Below are 18,578 nucleotides of genomic sequence, written 5' to 3' on the forward strand. Positions count from 1 at the left end.
TGCCTTCATGCAGAAGGGTACCAAAGTAATAAAACTCCTGCCGAAAATGTTGGCGCTGCAAAATCCTAACCTCCTCACTACATCGAGTTGGACTGTAATCAGCCGATCTCCTTGCAACGAGATTGGAGGGGTAGCAGTTGACCGCAAGGGTAGCAGTTGACCCACCGGGGGTCAATAGGTTGTGCATAGTTTGGTTGAAATCTGATAGTTCGTTCTCACGATTCTATAAAATATTTTTTTTAGGTAAATTTGGACTATTTTGTGGGAGAGATACCAGAAGGAGTGGGCCGACATTCCCCATCTTCGATCTTAGACTAAGTTTGGAAGAAATATTACGACGAGTTTGGATGAAATCAGTTTCTCTTTTTTTCTCCAGACAGACAAACGTACATTTGTAAATCGACTCCAAATTGTCCGAAAGTGTATAAGGCCATAATGCTGAGGTCGTTCAATGATAAAAGAACTTCTATATATCTTTGAAAATTAATCAAGCCGACTATATAAATAGACGACTTTTGAATCTTTGAATCAACCCATAGCCTGACTACATATTATAAGAACATTTGATGACCATGTATATATTTGTCCCAAACTGTGAATTAGTTCTTTTAGTAGCAGTTCTTTAGGGTAGCAGTTGACCCACCGGGGGTCAATAGGTTGTGCATAGTTTGGTTGAAATCTGATAGTTCGTTCTCACGATTCTATAAAATATTTTTTTTAGGTAAATTTGGACTATTTTGTGGGAGAGATACCAGAAGGAGTGGGCCGACATTCCCCATCTTCGATCTTAGACTAAGTTTGGAAGAAATATTACGACGAGTTTGGATGAAATCAGTTTCTCTTTTTTTCTCCAGACAGACAAACGTACATTTGTAAATCGACTCCAAATTGTCCGAAAGTGTATAAGGCCATAATGCTGAGGTCGTTCAATGATAAAAGAACTTCTATATATCTTTGAAAATTAATCAAGCCGACTATATAAATAGACGACTTTTGAATCTTTGAATCAACCCATAGCCTGACTACATATTATAAGAACATTTGATGACCATGTATATATTTGTCCCAAACTGTGAATTAGTTCTTTTAGTATTCAGCTCAGTTCGATGTAGTTAAAAGATCTTCTGAAGAATATCAACATTAAATCTAGTCTACCGATTATTTTTTACTTATTTAGTTAAATTATTTTTATTTCGATTTTTTAAATAATTTTTTTTGTCAATATTTATTTTTTTCAAGTGTGAAACCAAATCTTTTTGCTAATTAACCCCAAAATTGTTGAATCTAAAATTGAAATGAAGAACTAGTATTTTGTTTTTCTTGTTTTTTTTTTATTTTCGTAAAAAATTACATATTTTTTTAAGTAAATTATTTATTTCTTATTTTCCAAATTAATCAATTAAAATTATATTTTTTTTATATCATTAAATAATTATTATATTATCTCTTATATTTATTTTGGTTTGTTCATAACGTTTTTTTATTATTGTTATTATTGAATATTCAGCGTGACGGTGAAGTTAAAGACGCTAGTGAACGTCCCCCAAATATGGGTAATCCCGAACGACTAGTAAGTACTACTGCTGGCATCTAACAATTCTTTATTTTCCTAACCCCCCAACCTGGCCCACACTCACTACTACCCCTCCTTCTTTGCACCTAATATATTTCTATTTCATTATAAACCACCTGTTTTTTTGTCTGTCATATTTTAGCCAGCTGTGCATGTATTGGCTTTGTAGTTGTCATTTTGTTTTTCTTCGTTCTTTCTTTCATCATACATTTAATATATACTTTTATTTTGTAATTATTATTTAATATATTTTTATTTAATTAATTTTATTTTTTTTAGCAAGATGTTGTAACGGTTTAAATTTCGTCTATTTGTTGGTGGTATTTTTTTTTCATTCAATTTAATATCTGTATTGATTGTTAAAACAAAATTGACAGAACGCACACATACACGCGTATATTTTTTTTAATTTGAAAATTGTATTTTATCTGTTTTGGTTTTAAGGCTCCAAAAATTATATACCTACATACATAATGTTTTTAATAGTTTGTAAGTAAATAAATTTGTATATCCCCACACACTCAGACTTACAACCCCAAAAATTGTTGCACACCCCTATCTCTGGTTTACTAACATCTAATTTTTTGTATCGAAATACAGTATTAAGCACAAATGTTGTTATTAAAATATAATAATTATACACCCACACACATACATATCCAAAAAATCACTGTATATAATTAACGTAATAAATTTGTATTATGTACAAGAAAACAAAAAAAAAATATATTTTTTTTATTATTTTGGAATATTTTTTTTATTATTCAATGCAACATTTTTTACATATATCGTATTAGAAATCTCTTGAAAGTGAATTCATAAAAACCATTTTGTATACCACAAAAATTAATATATGAAAATCAATATTTAAAATCAATATTTACAATTTTAATATGTTTAATAGCTATTAAACATATTAAAAAAAATTAAAACCAGTAAGGAAAGTAGTAGTATAATACCCTTCACCACTTTGGGTACATACTAGAGATGCTCATATGTACAAAACCCTTTAGATCTTTGGAGGGAAGCAATATCTAAACCTGAAACATCTTCAATACAATATGCTAATCAATATTTCATTTAAAGCGAACAGATATAAGCTCCTCCATTTGCATAAAATCGGAAAAAAATATATGAGGAAGCTATATCTACATCTGAAACGATTTCAACAACAAAATATCGTGCATTTACACAAAATGAGAGTAAAATATATATCTGAGCTATATTTAAATCTGAGCCGATTTCAAACTTAGCCAAAGCATAGACTCCTCAGTGTGCTGTTTACATTAATTTGGACTATTTCAACAAAACTTTGCATACATCAATGTGGACCTAATTCAGTAAACTGTGCAAAATTTTGTTTTAATCGGACAAATATGGGCACTATGGTGCTCCATTTATTTAAAATCGGACGACACTATATATGGGAGCTATATCTAAATCTGAATCGATTTCAACAAAACTTGGCATATATCAATCTAGACCTAAATTCAGTACTCTGTGTAAAATAAAATTCAATCGGACCAATATTGGTAGTTTGGTGCACCATTTACAAAAAATCGGTATATGATAGCTATATCTAAATCTGAACCGATTTCAACAAAACTTCACGGACGTCAACCTGCAGTTATTTCAATACGGATGTCAACCTGTAGTATCTTCAATATTCGGTTTTGTCTCAATCGGACAAACATTGACAGTATGGTGCACAATTTACATAAAATCGGAGGAAACTATATATGAGAGCTATATCTAAATCTGAACCGATTCCAATAAAACTTTGCATACATCAATCTGGACCTAATTTAGTACTCTGTGCAAAATTTTGTTTCAATCGGACCCATATTGGGAGATTGGTGCGCCGTTTACATAAAATCGGAGAGCAGGTCAAATCGGGATGTATTGCTATATACTGAAGCTATGTAAATACCTAAAATGGACGAGATAATACACAATTAAAAATTATATGGTCCAAAATATTCTACACTAACGTCGCAATTCGGTATTTATATATACGTTAAACCTGGAGAGGAATCGAAAAATCGAACAAAATTTAATCTGAAGAGTTCATATAACCAACAGTAGCATGAAGAATATTTATTGGGTCAGATGTGTAGTGTGAGACCAGCAACAAATGTAATTGGTTAATTTAGATGCGTCAACTTCCTTCTCGATCACTGGCAATCTGTAATTTTCTACATGACTCTTTCGTGAGATTCGTAATGATCCACTGACAACAAGGATTATTCTTACGAGCAAAATATAGTCTTTATTTTTTAAAGACAATTTGTTTGTCTGAGCGGAATCCAGGTTATCGAATCTTTGATCGGCACGATGAGATGTTGTATTGACAAGTTGTACTTTTGTAGACGTTCTAAGGCTGCATTTTTCCAACCAATGTGACTATAATTAGACATAAACCACAACACCTCTCTAAATCCTTAGGAAGTTTTCTTCCGCATATTTGATAACCTGACCGCCGTTCTATGTAAAAAAATTCATCATGCGCCAATTACCCATATGAAGACCAGCGTTCTTCATACAGATTCCACCATTCCAAACCGGATCTCTTTATGGGGTACAGTCACAAAGGAGCTGAAAGTCATTTACTCCGTCGATCTCATTCTCTTCATTGCCATAGGAATTGAGTTACTGCTGACTCAACTCCTGTTTGACTCATACTTTGATGCTTTGCTGTGGGTTTCATTTACCGCAGTCATGATAGAGGTCCCTGCAGCAGTAGCCACTGTACGCGAGGTAGGAATTCGATCGAAAATAAGTTCAGGCCTTGTGAAGATAGTCCCTTTCGTACTTCCTCACGACCCTTATGTTTTTTTTTTTGATCCAATTGAATTTCTTTTTGTTGGTGTCCTTATTAACATATCGTTGACAGTACGAAACTCCACTCCGATAAGTCTTGCTAAACAGCGAGGGGTTCAAAGTATCTTTGAAACATCCACTTGTGCCTTCATTTCCCTCAGTGGCCGTATGCCTCGGAAGCACCGCCTTGTCGGCTGAGGTCGATGCACTAACGACAGTTTCTGCCATGGAAAACTTGACAGTCTCTGTTGACTAGATGGTAAAGTTTTGATTACGTTTTCGGCTGGGATACTCTCTTGAATCAGACGGAAACTGAGTATGAAGGTAAATAAAGATTCGCTCTGTCTTGCCAAATTGGAGCCCTTAGCGAACCTATGAAGAGTCCGTGTCCGAGTTCACATTTTAGTGTCTTGCACTTTTGACATTTCAGACTGAGGGTGTCAAGGCAGTTGCACCGGGGAGTTTGGACGTTTTGGAATCTATAGGCATTCCCAGTATCCGCAACCTGTGGACGCGTCCGATAGCTTCACATAGACGAATATAATTCTAATAGTCATCAGCGCGATAATGAATTGCAGCGGCTTTGGGCGGACATTAATATCATGAGAATAGGAAGTTCGTTCCGGCCTATCTTAACGTTCGTTTTGAATTGTTTAAGAGGACCCCCCATCTTGGATTCAAAAAATTGAATTTTGTTTTTCTATTTAATTCGGACCTACACTAATTCATGAATGTCCCTTTAAAATTTCAAGTGAAAGTCTAAATAACTCTTGAAGATATAACCGATTTATTGTGTTAACATTAAAAGTCGTCAAGAGTGCTTCGCAATCTTTAAACGCGTTTTTCTCAATAATTTTTGCGAAACCTAATAATTCAATCGAACCCAAATGTTAACAAATTGTTCTGTGTATGCATAGCTATCGTATGAATCAGAATAAATGTAATAGATCAAGATCTTCATTATTATCTAACATGGTTTGTAGTCACAAATATCAAATTTCTCTCCCTTAAGGAGATTTTTTGTAGTACCAACGGCAGACCTATAGAAGCTAGACCATTATCGACTATTATCTTGATTTATATGTTGATATATTGTTTTGAATTATTTGAATTGGGGTTGGTAGCATCTGTATAATGTATTTTTTTTAATAACTTCACAAAGCTAGATGCTTTAGGCGTTCATTCATACCGAAAATTTTCATTTTTGTCATAACAAACTCCCTCCCCTACCTCATAATTTTTAATTATGATCAACTTACTTAATCAGTATTAAACTTTTTTATAGATTTAAGTAATTACAGTTTTTAATATTAAAAATCCAAAGCAAGAGGTGGTGTGGTGGATTAACAAACAACGACAATACTTTCCTTTCAAATATTTTAAAAATTTCGTATAAATTAATAAACATTTGTGGGCAAGAACCTTTGAAATGTATTTGTATTTAAGTATGTAACATTAGTTGACTATTTCTATCCTAAACTAAAAACCAACAACAAAATATAAAATATATATATACAACTCTTTAAGACTAAAAAAAACTGTGGAATGGTGTTTCAAGGTAGTGTGAATTTTGATTTCTATTTTGTTTTTTAATAAATATATATAATTTAAGATATTAGAATAAGTTAAGTACGTAGTTTGTGTGTTAGTATACAAAATGGTATTTTTTGAACAGCTTTTAAATATATAATTATTTTATTTAATAATTTTATAAATATTAATAAAATATTGTGTTTGTGTGTTTCTTTACAGGAGGAGGTGGATTTGGATGAACCACAAATGGGCGGCGGTGGCGGTGCCAACAGCACCACATCAACTGGTCTAGGTGGTGGTCAGCAGCCTGTATTTGCCATGCCCCCACCACCGGCTACCGGAGTTAATCCCTTCACAGGTGCACCCGTGGCAGCCAATGAGCAAACATCGTTGAATACCACAGAACAGACAACATATACACCAGGTATATAAAAAGAAATTGATATTACAACAATACCAACAACAACATAGTTAATAACAAAAAATAAATACAACATGTTTGGAGCAATGTTAAAAAAAAAAAAAAAATTATTTAAACCAAAAAAATAGTTACCAAAAACAATTTCAAAAACTTTTTACTTTGTTAAAAAATTTGAAAAAAAGAAATTCTGAAATATGAAAACAGTTTTTCATGGATCGCCCCCCATTCTCCGCCTACTCTAGCTCCTACTCTCTACATAAATTTCGAAAAGAATAAAATTGAAAATAGTTTTTTTTAATATTAAAATTAAAAATTGAACAAGTTTATAATTCCGAATTCAAATGTGTTAAGATCATCGAATTGTGTGTTGTCTAATTCTTAAATTAACACAAAAAACAACAACTTTCAAAAAAGAAAAGAAAATAAATGAAAAAGAAACAAATTATAATTAATATTATAATATATAATTATATAAATTAATATTAAAAAATCACAATATCACACAGACAGACATAACATTTAAACTATGTAAATTTCACTTAAACAAATATTTAGATAAAATGCATTAGATCCATATATCTCTACCCCAGATATCAGTCAGCTCTCCATACAAAGTAAAAAAGGTTTCCCCAGATTTGTATTACTTTCTTCACACATTTTTAGTTTAGTTTTACCCTACCGCCCCTAAAATTGAACTACCTATTTAGAACCAAAAAATTGTATGTATATATTTCTTGTTTCCATTAATTTCTCTAATCTTCCATAGTATCAAATCCAATTATTTGCCTCTCCACACTAGGTTTGAACGTATCTATTTTTCCCGTTTAAATTAATTCCATAAAATCTTCTTAGTTTAAAATTTTATATTTTTAGACTCAATTCGGAAGGAGATATTAGATATTATATTATATGAGTTTAATGACAAATCCGTTGATTTTGGATTTGCCGATGTGATTTCCATTATATAGGATAATACGACTGCCAGGACCGTTCTTACCATCTGAAACACTGAACTATATTTAAAATCATCATTTGATGCGCATGCGGTTTCCAGGAAGTACTGAAGTTTATTTTCCAATCCATATATATTTTGCGAAATTTCATTTGACGGCTAAGATGTGCCACACGTTACATTGAAGTACCCAAAAATCTTAAAACGCGAATAATTTCCGAAAACTCCATATGCCATTAACGCGCATCCGATTTCGGTGTGCACCCTAAAAAAATACATCGATCTATACCGATTTCAATGTGGTCCATTAAGAACCATGGATGTGCCAGCTCACACTATTTTTTAGATAAATTGCGTCTAAATCGCGAAATTATCAAAATCATTTTATGCGCATGCGGTTTCCAGAAAGTACTGAAGTTTATCTTCCAATCCATATATATTTTGCGAAATTTCATTTGACGGCTAAGATGTGCCACACGTTACATTGAAGTACCCAAAAAATCATAAAACGCGAATAATTTCCGAAAACTCCATATGCAATTAACGCGCATCCGATTTCGGTGTGCACCCTAGAAAAATACATCGATCTTTACCATTTCAATGTGGTCCATTAAGAACCATGGATGTTCCAGCACAATCTATTTTTGAGATAAATTGCGTACATCTCTCTTTCGGCTGAAGTTTTAAAAGTTCTCTTTTCGAAAAAAATCAAAATCCGTATGGGGTCATTTATTGAAGCGGAAATGATACATAGAAAACGCAAATAAATCCGCGATATTTTCAAAAACATTTTTTGCCAAATTTCGTGTTTTTGGAAGGCCAGTTCCCGCCGTTCTAGTAGATGGATTTTCACGAAGAAGATTTTATATCATCCGAAACGTAAAAAACCTTATTGATCGCGGGTACTCATATCATTCAGTTGACAGATCTAAAAATTTGGCACGAAAAATAGGTTTTTTAGTAATTTGATTGCACAAAATTTCCACCATCGGATGAGTATTACTCTGAAGCTGTGCATACTACATACACAAAATACTTATCAAATTACGCAGATTAGCGACTACAATAATTATATAATCGATTTTTATAAATTCCTGTTTGCGTATTAAAGCTAGAAGTAAAATTAAAAAAACGCTCAAAATCGAGCTTCAAAATGTCAGCATCATTTAAAGGTAGATGCAGTTAAAATTTTGAAAAATGATACATAAGGGGCGTAGTCCCCATTTTGTTGGCTTCTAGTTTTTTTTTTTTTTTTTTTGACACGAAGACCGTGCAATGAGTGGCTTAGTCACAAATCGATAGAGAACATAAAAAAACTGGTTCGCCTCAACCTGTTTTTACACATTTTTTTTACATTAAAGTAGACATAGCTTCCACCAAAATAAAGTTTGGAGGTCAATATCATGAACAGTTTGCAACGACAGAACAATTAACCCAAAACTATTCACTTTTTTTCATACATTTAAGTAATTCCCGAGTTATAAAGGGGTGAACCTCCGCTTCAGCTATGTTAAAAAATTGGCAATATTGCCCATATATTCGTCCAATTAAATGTAAATGGTGTACTACAGTCCCTGTACATCTTTCGATTTGGACGAAATTTGACGTAGCGTACTGAATTAAGTATAGAATGATGTGTGTTAAGTTTCCTGAAAATTGGTTCAGATTTAGATATAGCTCACATATATATTTTGTTCCGATTTAATGTAAATGGTGTACTGAAGTTTCTGTGTATCCTTCGATTTGGAGGAAATTTGGCATAGCGTGCTAAATTAAGTCTAGAATGAAAATCGTGAAAATCAATTCAGATTGAGATAGGGTGAGGGTGCCCCTTATAGGTATAAGGCACCAGGCATGCATATGATGAAACCTGGCAACCCGCAGAAGAGTTGTAATCCCCTTCACAAATTTTGAGAACATTAACAGCTCAAAAGTATCCCACATGGTAATTGAGAGTGTCCCTCATGGGTAAGTGGTACCAGACCTGATAAATGATCTGGCAACCCGCAATTAACAGCTGAAATGAAGCTACGTTTTAACATAATGGTCGATTGAGATAATACTCCCACAAACAATTTCACCAAGATTGAGTGTAGACGCTCGATAGACTTTTCCAGTCGTGTGAGCACTCCATTGCTATTTGGGATAAGATAGAATACTTAGTGAACTGACAATGAGACATTGTTGGCCTCTAATAATTAAATACCATATGAATCCTGTATTTGGAGGTCATCACCCATTCATGGTAACAGAGAAAAAACAGCTGCCTAAACCTAAAAGGCAAACGCGAGTAGTCATATCAAAGCTAAGATCAGTATGGTACCTATCTCTATTCCTAATGGTAACAAATTGGACCTAATGGTAACAAATTGGACTAGGACCACACGACACGTTGCACCTATACAACTGCCCATCTACTCACTCTGTCGCTTCCATGTAGACGCATAGCAAGCAATGTGAGTACATGATGTAATCACAATAGTTCCCCAAGTCACAATTTTTGCCAGATTGCGATAACATTTTGCGCAGCTCATTGAATTAAGTAAAGATTGACATATGTGAAGTTTTGTATAAAACGGTTCAGATTTTAATATAGCTCGCACATTTATGTTCGTCCGATTCTATGTAAATGGGCCACCAATGTCCTTATATTTCATTCGATTTACACGAAATTGTGCATTGCATATCAAACTGAGTCTAGAAATATCTTTGCAAAGTTTAATGAAAATCGGAACAGATTCAGATACAGTTCCCATACATATGTTTATCCGATTCCATTTTAATGGTGCACTAAATTCTCGATATTTGTCCAAATAAGACGGAATTTGGAATACCATACCGTATTAAGTCTATAATTATGTGTGCAAAGTTTCGTTGAAATCGGTAAAGATTTAGATATAGCTTCCATATATATATTTTCATCCGATTTTATGTATATGGTGCACCAAAGAGCCTATGTTTGTTCGATTTACACCAAATTTGGCAGAGGATATTGAGCTGAGTTTAGAATGATATGTGTTAATGTTTGTTAGAATCGGGTGAGATTAACATATAACTCTCGTATATATTTTCCTCTGATTTTGTGTAAATTGTGCACCGAAGAGTTTTTTATTCCTCCACCATATACACAAAATCTTTCTTTCGGTTACATTCTTTTCTATCGGCAGGATATTACACATATGAGCAGCTCCTATATGTACTAAACGTGTTGAAGGGAATCATATCCCTATATCGGTCTTGGGAGCACTTGGGCGCATAGTTAAAAGCCTTGGCGTTTTCTAAAGCTACCGGTCGATATTTTGTCAGATATACGTCGGCAGTGTGGCCTGCGGTACTTTTTGATACTTTTTAATGGAAAAGTATTAATTGTTGGATGCTACATATAATGCCTTTTGACCTACCATCGTATGGAACCTGCATAATCTATAGATAATAGGTTTTGAATTAATTTAGACCGTGGATTCACGATAACCTATGTAATGCCACGATACCGTGCAGATCTGTATTGTACTTTGAGAAAAATAAATTAGGATAGAGGCGATTTCCCATGATCACAAGAAATCCACCATATATAACATTATATACTGGAATTGTTCAGTTTTTAGTAGGAAGATAAATAGGCAATCGATCCTCAATTCCCAAATTCCATTTTAGTTTTCCTAGTAAATTCCCCACTTCCCCCACCGACAAATATACTTTTTATTGTTATTGATTTTTTTTTACAAAATATTTTTTATATCTCCTTCTTCTAGCAATGGGTTGGCAATAATTTCCCCAAATTACATTTCCCGGTGGACATTTTAAAGTTACACCCAACTTTTGTATATTGTCACTATTTTATTTTCATATATTAAAAATGCTCGTTGAGGATGTAAGTACCCCCCTCCACCCCTATGGGCTTAAAAAATAACACAGTTTGATGTCAGCAAATGCAGTTTTTTGTTCGTTTCTTTTGTTTTTATTTTGGGCTTTTGCAGTTTCGAATATGATGTGGCCTTTTTTGAAGACTTCAAAATTATATTTTTTTGCAATTACAATTTCTAATCGGAATCCCAAGCTTTTTGCAGTTTAGAGATTATTTACTCATTTATTTAAATTCATGCCTTAACACCAAAACCTTGCAAATCCAAATAAATAGTCTTAAGAATATATTTTATGTTGGAGATCCCAAAATACATATATTTTTGTATTTATGTATAATTTCTAATATCAAACCGAAACTTTTTTCAGCATCTTAGTAATAATTTGAGCATTTTTTGTTAACTATATGTTTTTTTGTTGTTGTAATGCCAAAATAATAATTTTGTTTTGTTTATTTATTTTATACATAATTATTTTATTTATATATAATTTATACTTCTCTCTCTTTTTTCTCTCTTTCATTCACAGATATGGTAAACCAAAAATATTAAACAAAAAAGAAAAAATATATATATTTCAACACCCCAACCAACCAACCACCACCACCATTTTCAACGCCATCATTACATTTCAACAACAACATACCAAGCAAAATAAATTTTTAATTATGTAATGTGAAATTTATATATAACAAAAAAATCACAATCAATCAACATTATTTGTGCATAAAACAAATAATCATATTATTATAATTTTTATGAAACTTTATACATTTTATTCCAAACCTCCTGCCGCCTAACTTCCTTCCCCTACACACACACCACACATATAATATAACATAATTATAAAATAAATATTTGTAAAGTATTTAAACAAAAATAGGTTTATTCAAGAAATAAACAAAACAAACAACAATAAAACAAACTATATATACACACACATTTAAAATATTAAAAATGAAGAAGCAACTTTATTCCAAGTACCAAATAAAAAATTAATTAATTATAATTGAAAAATTGGTTAGAGCCATAGTTGCGCCTAAAGGTATGCTACAGAAATGAAGAGAAACAATCAAAACCCTGAGAAGAAGTTAAATTATTATTATTTCAGCACAATTGGACTGAAGTAAAAAAAATTAATTTATAAATAAATAAATTAAAATTAGGTTCAAATGTATATTTAAAAAAAAATAAAGTTTTGGATTAAAAGCAAAATTTTGTTTACCCAAACAAATTATTGGTTTAATTAAACAAACTAACATAATTGTTATTAATTTAAACGGTTTTGAAATATTTTTTTTCTAATTTTAAAATATATTTTTTTCAAACACTATTTTGTATACTGGGTTGTTTAAATAAAAAATTAATTATTATTACTTTATTCGGTTATGAAATATTTGTATTTAGTTTTAAAATATATTTTGTTTCAAATGCTATTGGTTCAATTTTGAGTAGTTGTTGTTTTTTTATTCAAATTCCTTTATAACAGTCCTTGTGTTGCAATAATAAATAATAACACGTAAGCCTAAAGGTATGCTACAAAGAAAAGAAAATTAACATTCTGTTGAACATTATGAAGAAAAAAATTAAAAATTGTAAAAAAAAAAACAAAATCAATCAGGAATATTACAAAAGAAAAATAGAAACTAAAAGAAACAAAGAAAAGTATTCACAACAACAAAAGAATAAAACGGTTTTGAAACAATTAAACATTTAAAAATTCAATGTATTAATAATAAATAATAAAATATATATTATAATAAACGAAAAAAAAAAAACTGAAACTAATTTATATTGTAAAATATATAAATATTATATATAAACTTTTTTGTTTGTTCTTTATTCCTATATACAAAATAAAATAAAAAAAAAATTATATCCCCTTCAACTATTTGTCCTACAACAATGTTATTGTGTAGCCAAACAAAAAGAAAATTAAAATAATAATAAAACTATTTAATATGTATATGTATTTGTTTAAATATTATTATTATAAAATAATAAAAAACAGAAATCCTTAAGACAGTTTGAAAACAGAAAATTATTCAAAAGGAAAAAAAATTGTTATTTAGTTGCATTTGTTTTTTTCCATTGCCTGTATGTGTTGTTTCTATTCCTTATCCCCCTTTTTATTCTCCGAAAAAATTCAAAGTTATTCAATAAAACAAAAAAAAAATATCAATTAATTATTCAAAATAAAAAAAACAAAACATTTTTAAATTACAAAAAAAATATTTAAATTTAATTCTTAAATTTAAATAAAACAAATAATCATATATATTACTATAACATTAATATATATAAACAATTTTGAAAATGTTTTTAGCTTAGCTCATAATTTATTGTGTATTAAAAGAAAATTGAAATATATTTACATCAACAAACATAAACCAGTATTGAGGTTTTCTATAATTTCGAAAAAATAATTACAAAAATATATAAATTATTTTAAACATGGTTATCATGACGTCATTGTTTTCAAAATTATCAAATCAAAATTGTTGTTGTTTTTTCATTAATTCATAACAAAATAGACAAGCTAAAGCCCAAGGAGTCTTTATAGACGAGCTGAAGGTCAGGGAGTCTTTATAGACGAGCTGAAGGTTAGGGAGTCTTTATAGACGAGCTGAAGGTCAGGGAGTCTTTATAGACGAGCTGTAGGTCAGGGAGTCTTTATAGACGAGCTGTAGGTCAGGGAGTCTTTATATACGAGCTGTAGGTCAGGGAGTCTTTATAGACGAGCTGTAGGTCAGGGAGTCTTTATAGACGAGCTGTAGGTCAGGGAGTCTTTATAGACGAGCTGTAGGTCAGGGAGTCTTTATAGACGAGCTGTAGGTCAGGGAGTCTTTATAGACGAGCTGAAGGTCAGGGAGTCTTTATAGACGAGCTGAAGGTCAGGGAGTCTTTATAGACGAGCTGAAGGTCAGGGAGTCTTTATAGACGAGCTGAAGGTCAGGGAGTCTTTATAGACGAGCTGAAGGTCAGGGAGTCTTTATAGACGAGCTGAAGGTCAGGGAGTCTTTATAGACGAGCTTAAGGGATTATTTATAACCGAACTGAAGGGAATCTCTATAGACAAATTAATGGGAGAAAAGGGGGTCTTAAAAATTGTCAGAGAGTCATATAGACGATCTGAAACCCAGGGAGTATTTAGATGAATTGAAACCCCGAAAGTTTTTATAGGCGACCAAGGCGAAGGCAGGTGGGAAGCGAACTGAAGGGGAGTCTTAAAATGGCCAGAGAATCTATATGGACCAGCTGTAGAAAAGAGAGACTAGTAGGAGGCCCGAAAGTTTTTTTAGACGAGCTGAAGGCCAGAAAGTCTTTAAATGCGAACTGAAGAAAAGGGAGTCTGAAAATAATCAGACAGTCTATATGAACCAGCTGTAGAACAGAGAGGCTAGATGGAGGCCCGAAAGTTTTTATAGATGAGCTGATGGTCAGGAAGTCTTTAAAGGCGAACTGAAGAAAATGGGGTCTTAAAATGGCCAGAGTCTACATAGACGAGCTGAGAGACGAGAACAGAGAAACTAGCTGGATGCACGAAAGTCTTTATAGATGAGCTGATGGCCAAAAAATCTTTAAAGGCGAACTGAAGAAAAGGGGGTCTTAAAATGGTCAGAGAGTCTATATGGACCAGCTGTAGAACAGAGAGACTAGCTGGAGACTAGAAAGTTTTTATAGATGAGCTGATGGCCAGGAAGTTTTTGCAGGTGAACTGAAGTAGTCTTAAAAATTTCAGACAAATTTTCGAATTGACTAGACTGTAATTTGGTAAACAACAACAATGACAAATAAACATTTAAAACATTTTGTCTCTCTCATAACCTCACTATATACTGGTAATTAAAAAAATAATAAATTAATTAAAAAAATTAACAGCCATATTTTCATAAAATATATTATTATTTTTTATTTGAGTATATTGTATATATAGCCCAAATATTGTAGTCATATATTTTCTTTTTTTCAAATAGCAGACTATAAAATAAAATATAAAAATACAATAACATATATATTATTATTATAAAGAAATATATGTGTTTCCTAATTAATAGTATTAGTTAGTATTTTGTTTTTAAATTTTATTATTATGTTTCAAGGAAATTTCTCAGTTTTACTTTTTATAAAAATGTAGTTTTTGTAAATTGTTTATGTTCAAACATAACAGAACAAATTAAAGAAATCCAAAAACAATAAAAGTAGTTAAAACGTCCACAAGAAATAAATGATTTTTGTTTTTCTCTATAATTTTCAAATATATAAAACAATGAAATATAAAAATTTAGTAAAATATAATTTAAAAAACTCACACCCAAACACATATGAGCATCATCTATAAGTAATATATATTAATGAATTGATTCCTTAAATTAAAAGAAAAGAAAAAACTGTATAATTATCAAAAACAAAAAATAAAAAAAAAAAAAAAAAACAAATTACAATTTAAATAAAATAAAAAAAAACATTTTTTTCTTTATTAAAAAACAAATATTTACTAATTTTTAAGTGACAAGAAAGCAAGCAAACCAACATCAACCAATAACTTTAATTCTATATTATATATATATATATATATATATATATATGAACAAAAAAAATAAATAAAACCGATTATATATAACAAATAAGATTACAAAAAAGAAAAATTCAAACATACCAAAACCAAATCAATCAGTAAAATAGTAAAAATATTTCATTCTCCGTTCAGGAGCAATGAAACCACAGCGAACAAGATGAAATAACAATTACAACTTATTTTTAGGGATGAACGATCTCTATCTCTCTTTTAGACAGAATGACCGACCCGTTCCTTCCTCATTGTACTATTTTTTTAATCCACTGTAACAATGTTTTCAAAACCTAAATAAAAAATAAAACAAAAAACAATAATTATATCTATAAATACAAAAACAATAAAATTTATTAAAAACCAAACTAAAAAAATTATGGCATTTTTATTTATTTTCGGGAATGGAGTCCGGGGGTCTTTATAGAAAAAATTATTTAACAAATCCACGCCTATTATTACTTACTTAGCTGGCTTGTGACAGAACTTTCGTTCCTTAAGCCGAGCCTAAAAAAGATTTCCAGCCGCGTCGGCAATGTTGTCCTCCACTTGATCTTTCCATTTTATTCATGGACTTCCCCTTCTGCGTGAAGGGGAAGGCCACTTTTATATGCCTTTTGGGCTGGAGCATCTTCATCCATTCTCACAACATGACCTAGCCAACGTAGTCGCTGCAGCTCAATACGTCTAACAATGCCGATGTACGTCTAACAATGCCGATGTCGAAGCTGTAGTTCTCAAGTTCCACAGTTGGTCCGAGTCTACTGGACGTCTTCCGCGTTGATACCATCTGCTTGGTCTTCTCGCTGTTTACTGCCAGACCCACTTTGGCAGACTCCTTCTCAATTTGTTCAAAGGTGGCTGTTACCGCTTTCAATGTTCGATCCATTATGTCGATGTCATCGGCGTAGGCGAGTAATTGGTGTTGTTTGGTGTACAGAGTGCCATTTCTGTTCACCTTTGGCTCTCATATGACCGTTTCCAGCAGGATGTTAAAAAGGTTACACGACAAACTGTCACCTTGTCTGAGTCCTCGTTCGGTATTAAAGGGCTCCGAGAGGTCCTTTCCGACTTTAACTGCTGATATTGTGCCAGTTAAAGTTATCCTGCATAGCCGAATTAATTTTGTAGAAATGTCAAACGCAAACATGGCTTTAAACTCCTCTGAACGGATAGGGCTTCGAATGCGGCTTTATAGTCGACGAATAGGTGGAATGTGTTGATGTGTTTTTCGTGGGTTTTTTTCCAGGATTAGGCGCAGAGTGAAAATCTGGTCAATGCCAGGTCTGAAGCCGCATTGGTATGTTCCAATAATGTCATTGACCATTGGCTTCAGTCGTTCACACAGCACGCTGGATAGCATTTTATATGCGATGGGAAGGAGACTTATTCCTCTATAGTTGGTACATATCGTCTTGTCTCCTTTTTTATGCACGGGACACAGGATGCCGAGGTTCCAATCATCTTCTAGCCAAATTGTACTTATCAGCTGGTGCATGCTCCTTACCAGCATCTGACCACCAGTCTTGAATAGTTCGGCTTGTAAACCATCGGCATCTGATGCTTTATTATTCTTCAGCCGATTGATTGCTTTCTGACCTCATCTTGGCTAAGTGGTATACTCTCTATACCGTCATCTATTATTGGTTCTGGAATATCCTCTTCACCGCTACTATTTGATACCAGAAGTTTTTCAAAATGTTCTTTCCATATGCTTAGCACGCTGTATGTATTTGTCACCAGGTTTCCTTCTTCATCTCTACAGGAAGATGTGCCTGCACCAATGCCTTCGGTTGGGTCTTTTACTCGTTGGTAAAATTTTCGGACTTCATTTTGACTCCTGTACATCTCGATTTGCTCTCGTTTTTCTTGTTCTTTCTTTTTTTTTCTTTTTTTTCTGAAAACACGTTTCTCCTCTCTCCTTTTTCCCCGATAATTCTCCATCACATTACGTGTTGCTACTGTCTGCAGGTTTGCCCTACACGCTGCGTTTTTCACATCAGTAGCATTACGACACTCCTGATCACCATGGGTTTCTAATTGGTAGTTTTTGGTACCCAATGGTTGCTTTTGCTGCAGTTTGTAGGGAGTGGGCAATTCTTTGCCATTGTTCTTCTATACTATTATCGGGACAAGAAGTGCTTTCGTCAAGCAGGTGGGTAAGTTGAGCGGAGTAGGCCTCGGCTATCTGTTGTGTTTGCAGCTTTTCGACGTCGAGTTTCCGTGTTACATTATATCGTACCTTTGATTCTACATTAAGACGGGTTGCGAACCTTGACTGCCACACGGTAATGGTCCGAATCGATATTCGCTCCTCGTATCGATCGAACATCTAAAACACTGGACGAATGCCTTCCGTCTATCACAACATGGTCAATTTGATTTCTCGTTGCTTGATCAGGAGAAATCCACGTGGCCTTGTGTATATCGAGATGCTTGAATCTGGTGCTGCTAACTTCCATGTTTTTTGCTGACGCGAGGTTAATCAACCTCATGCCGTTGTCGGATGTTTCTTCGTGGAGGCTGAATTTTCCGACAGTGGGACCAAAAATATTTTCCCTTCCGATTATTGCATTAAAATCTCCTAGCAGAATTTTAATGTCATGGTCTGGGCAGCGGTCATATGCAGTTTCTAGGCGCTCGTAAAAAATGTTTTTGGTCTGTTCATCTTTTTCTTCCGTCGGAGCATGGGCGCAAATAAGAATAAAAATAACTTTGCTTTTATACGGATTATAGCAATTCGCTCATCTACTGGAGTGAATCTGGAGACGAGATCTTTTATTCTCCTATTAATCATAAATCCGCAGCCAAACGTCACGTCACGTTTCATGGCGGCTATCATACATGGC

The 18,578-nt window shown here is 32.8% G+C and overlaps 1 protein-coding gene across 1 annotated transcript in view; it reads left to right on the plus strand.

Moving 5' to 3' along the window:
• Positions 1–11,733, plus strand: part of LOC133331631 (dnaJ homolog subfamily C member 5 homolog) — a 37,595-nt gene extending 25,862 nt beyond the window's left edge. The window contains exons 5-6 of the mRNA XM_061540013.1: positions 6,146–6,350; positions 11,689–11,733. Of these exons, the coding sequence (XP_061395997.1) occupies positions 6,146–6,350; positions 11,689–11,711 (228 nt within the window). The 3' untranslated portion in view covers positions 11,712–11,733. The remainder of the gene's footprint in view (positions 1–6,145; positions 6,351–11,688) is intronic.
• Positions 11,734–18,578: the final 6,845 nt, after the last annotated feature.

Source organism: Musca vetustissima, unplaced genomic scaffold, assembly GCF_032173495.1.
Source record: "Musca vetustissima isolate MV318-11 ecotype Yass unplaced genomic scaffold, APGP_CSIRO_Mvet_v1 utg72969, whole genome shotgun sequence".
Taxonomy (NCBI): Eukaryota; Metazoa; Arthropoda; class Insecta; order Diptera; family Muscidae; genus Musca; species Musca vetustissima.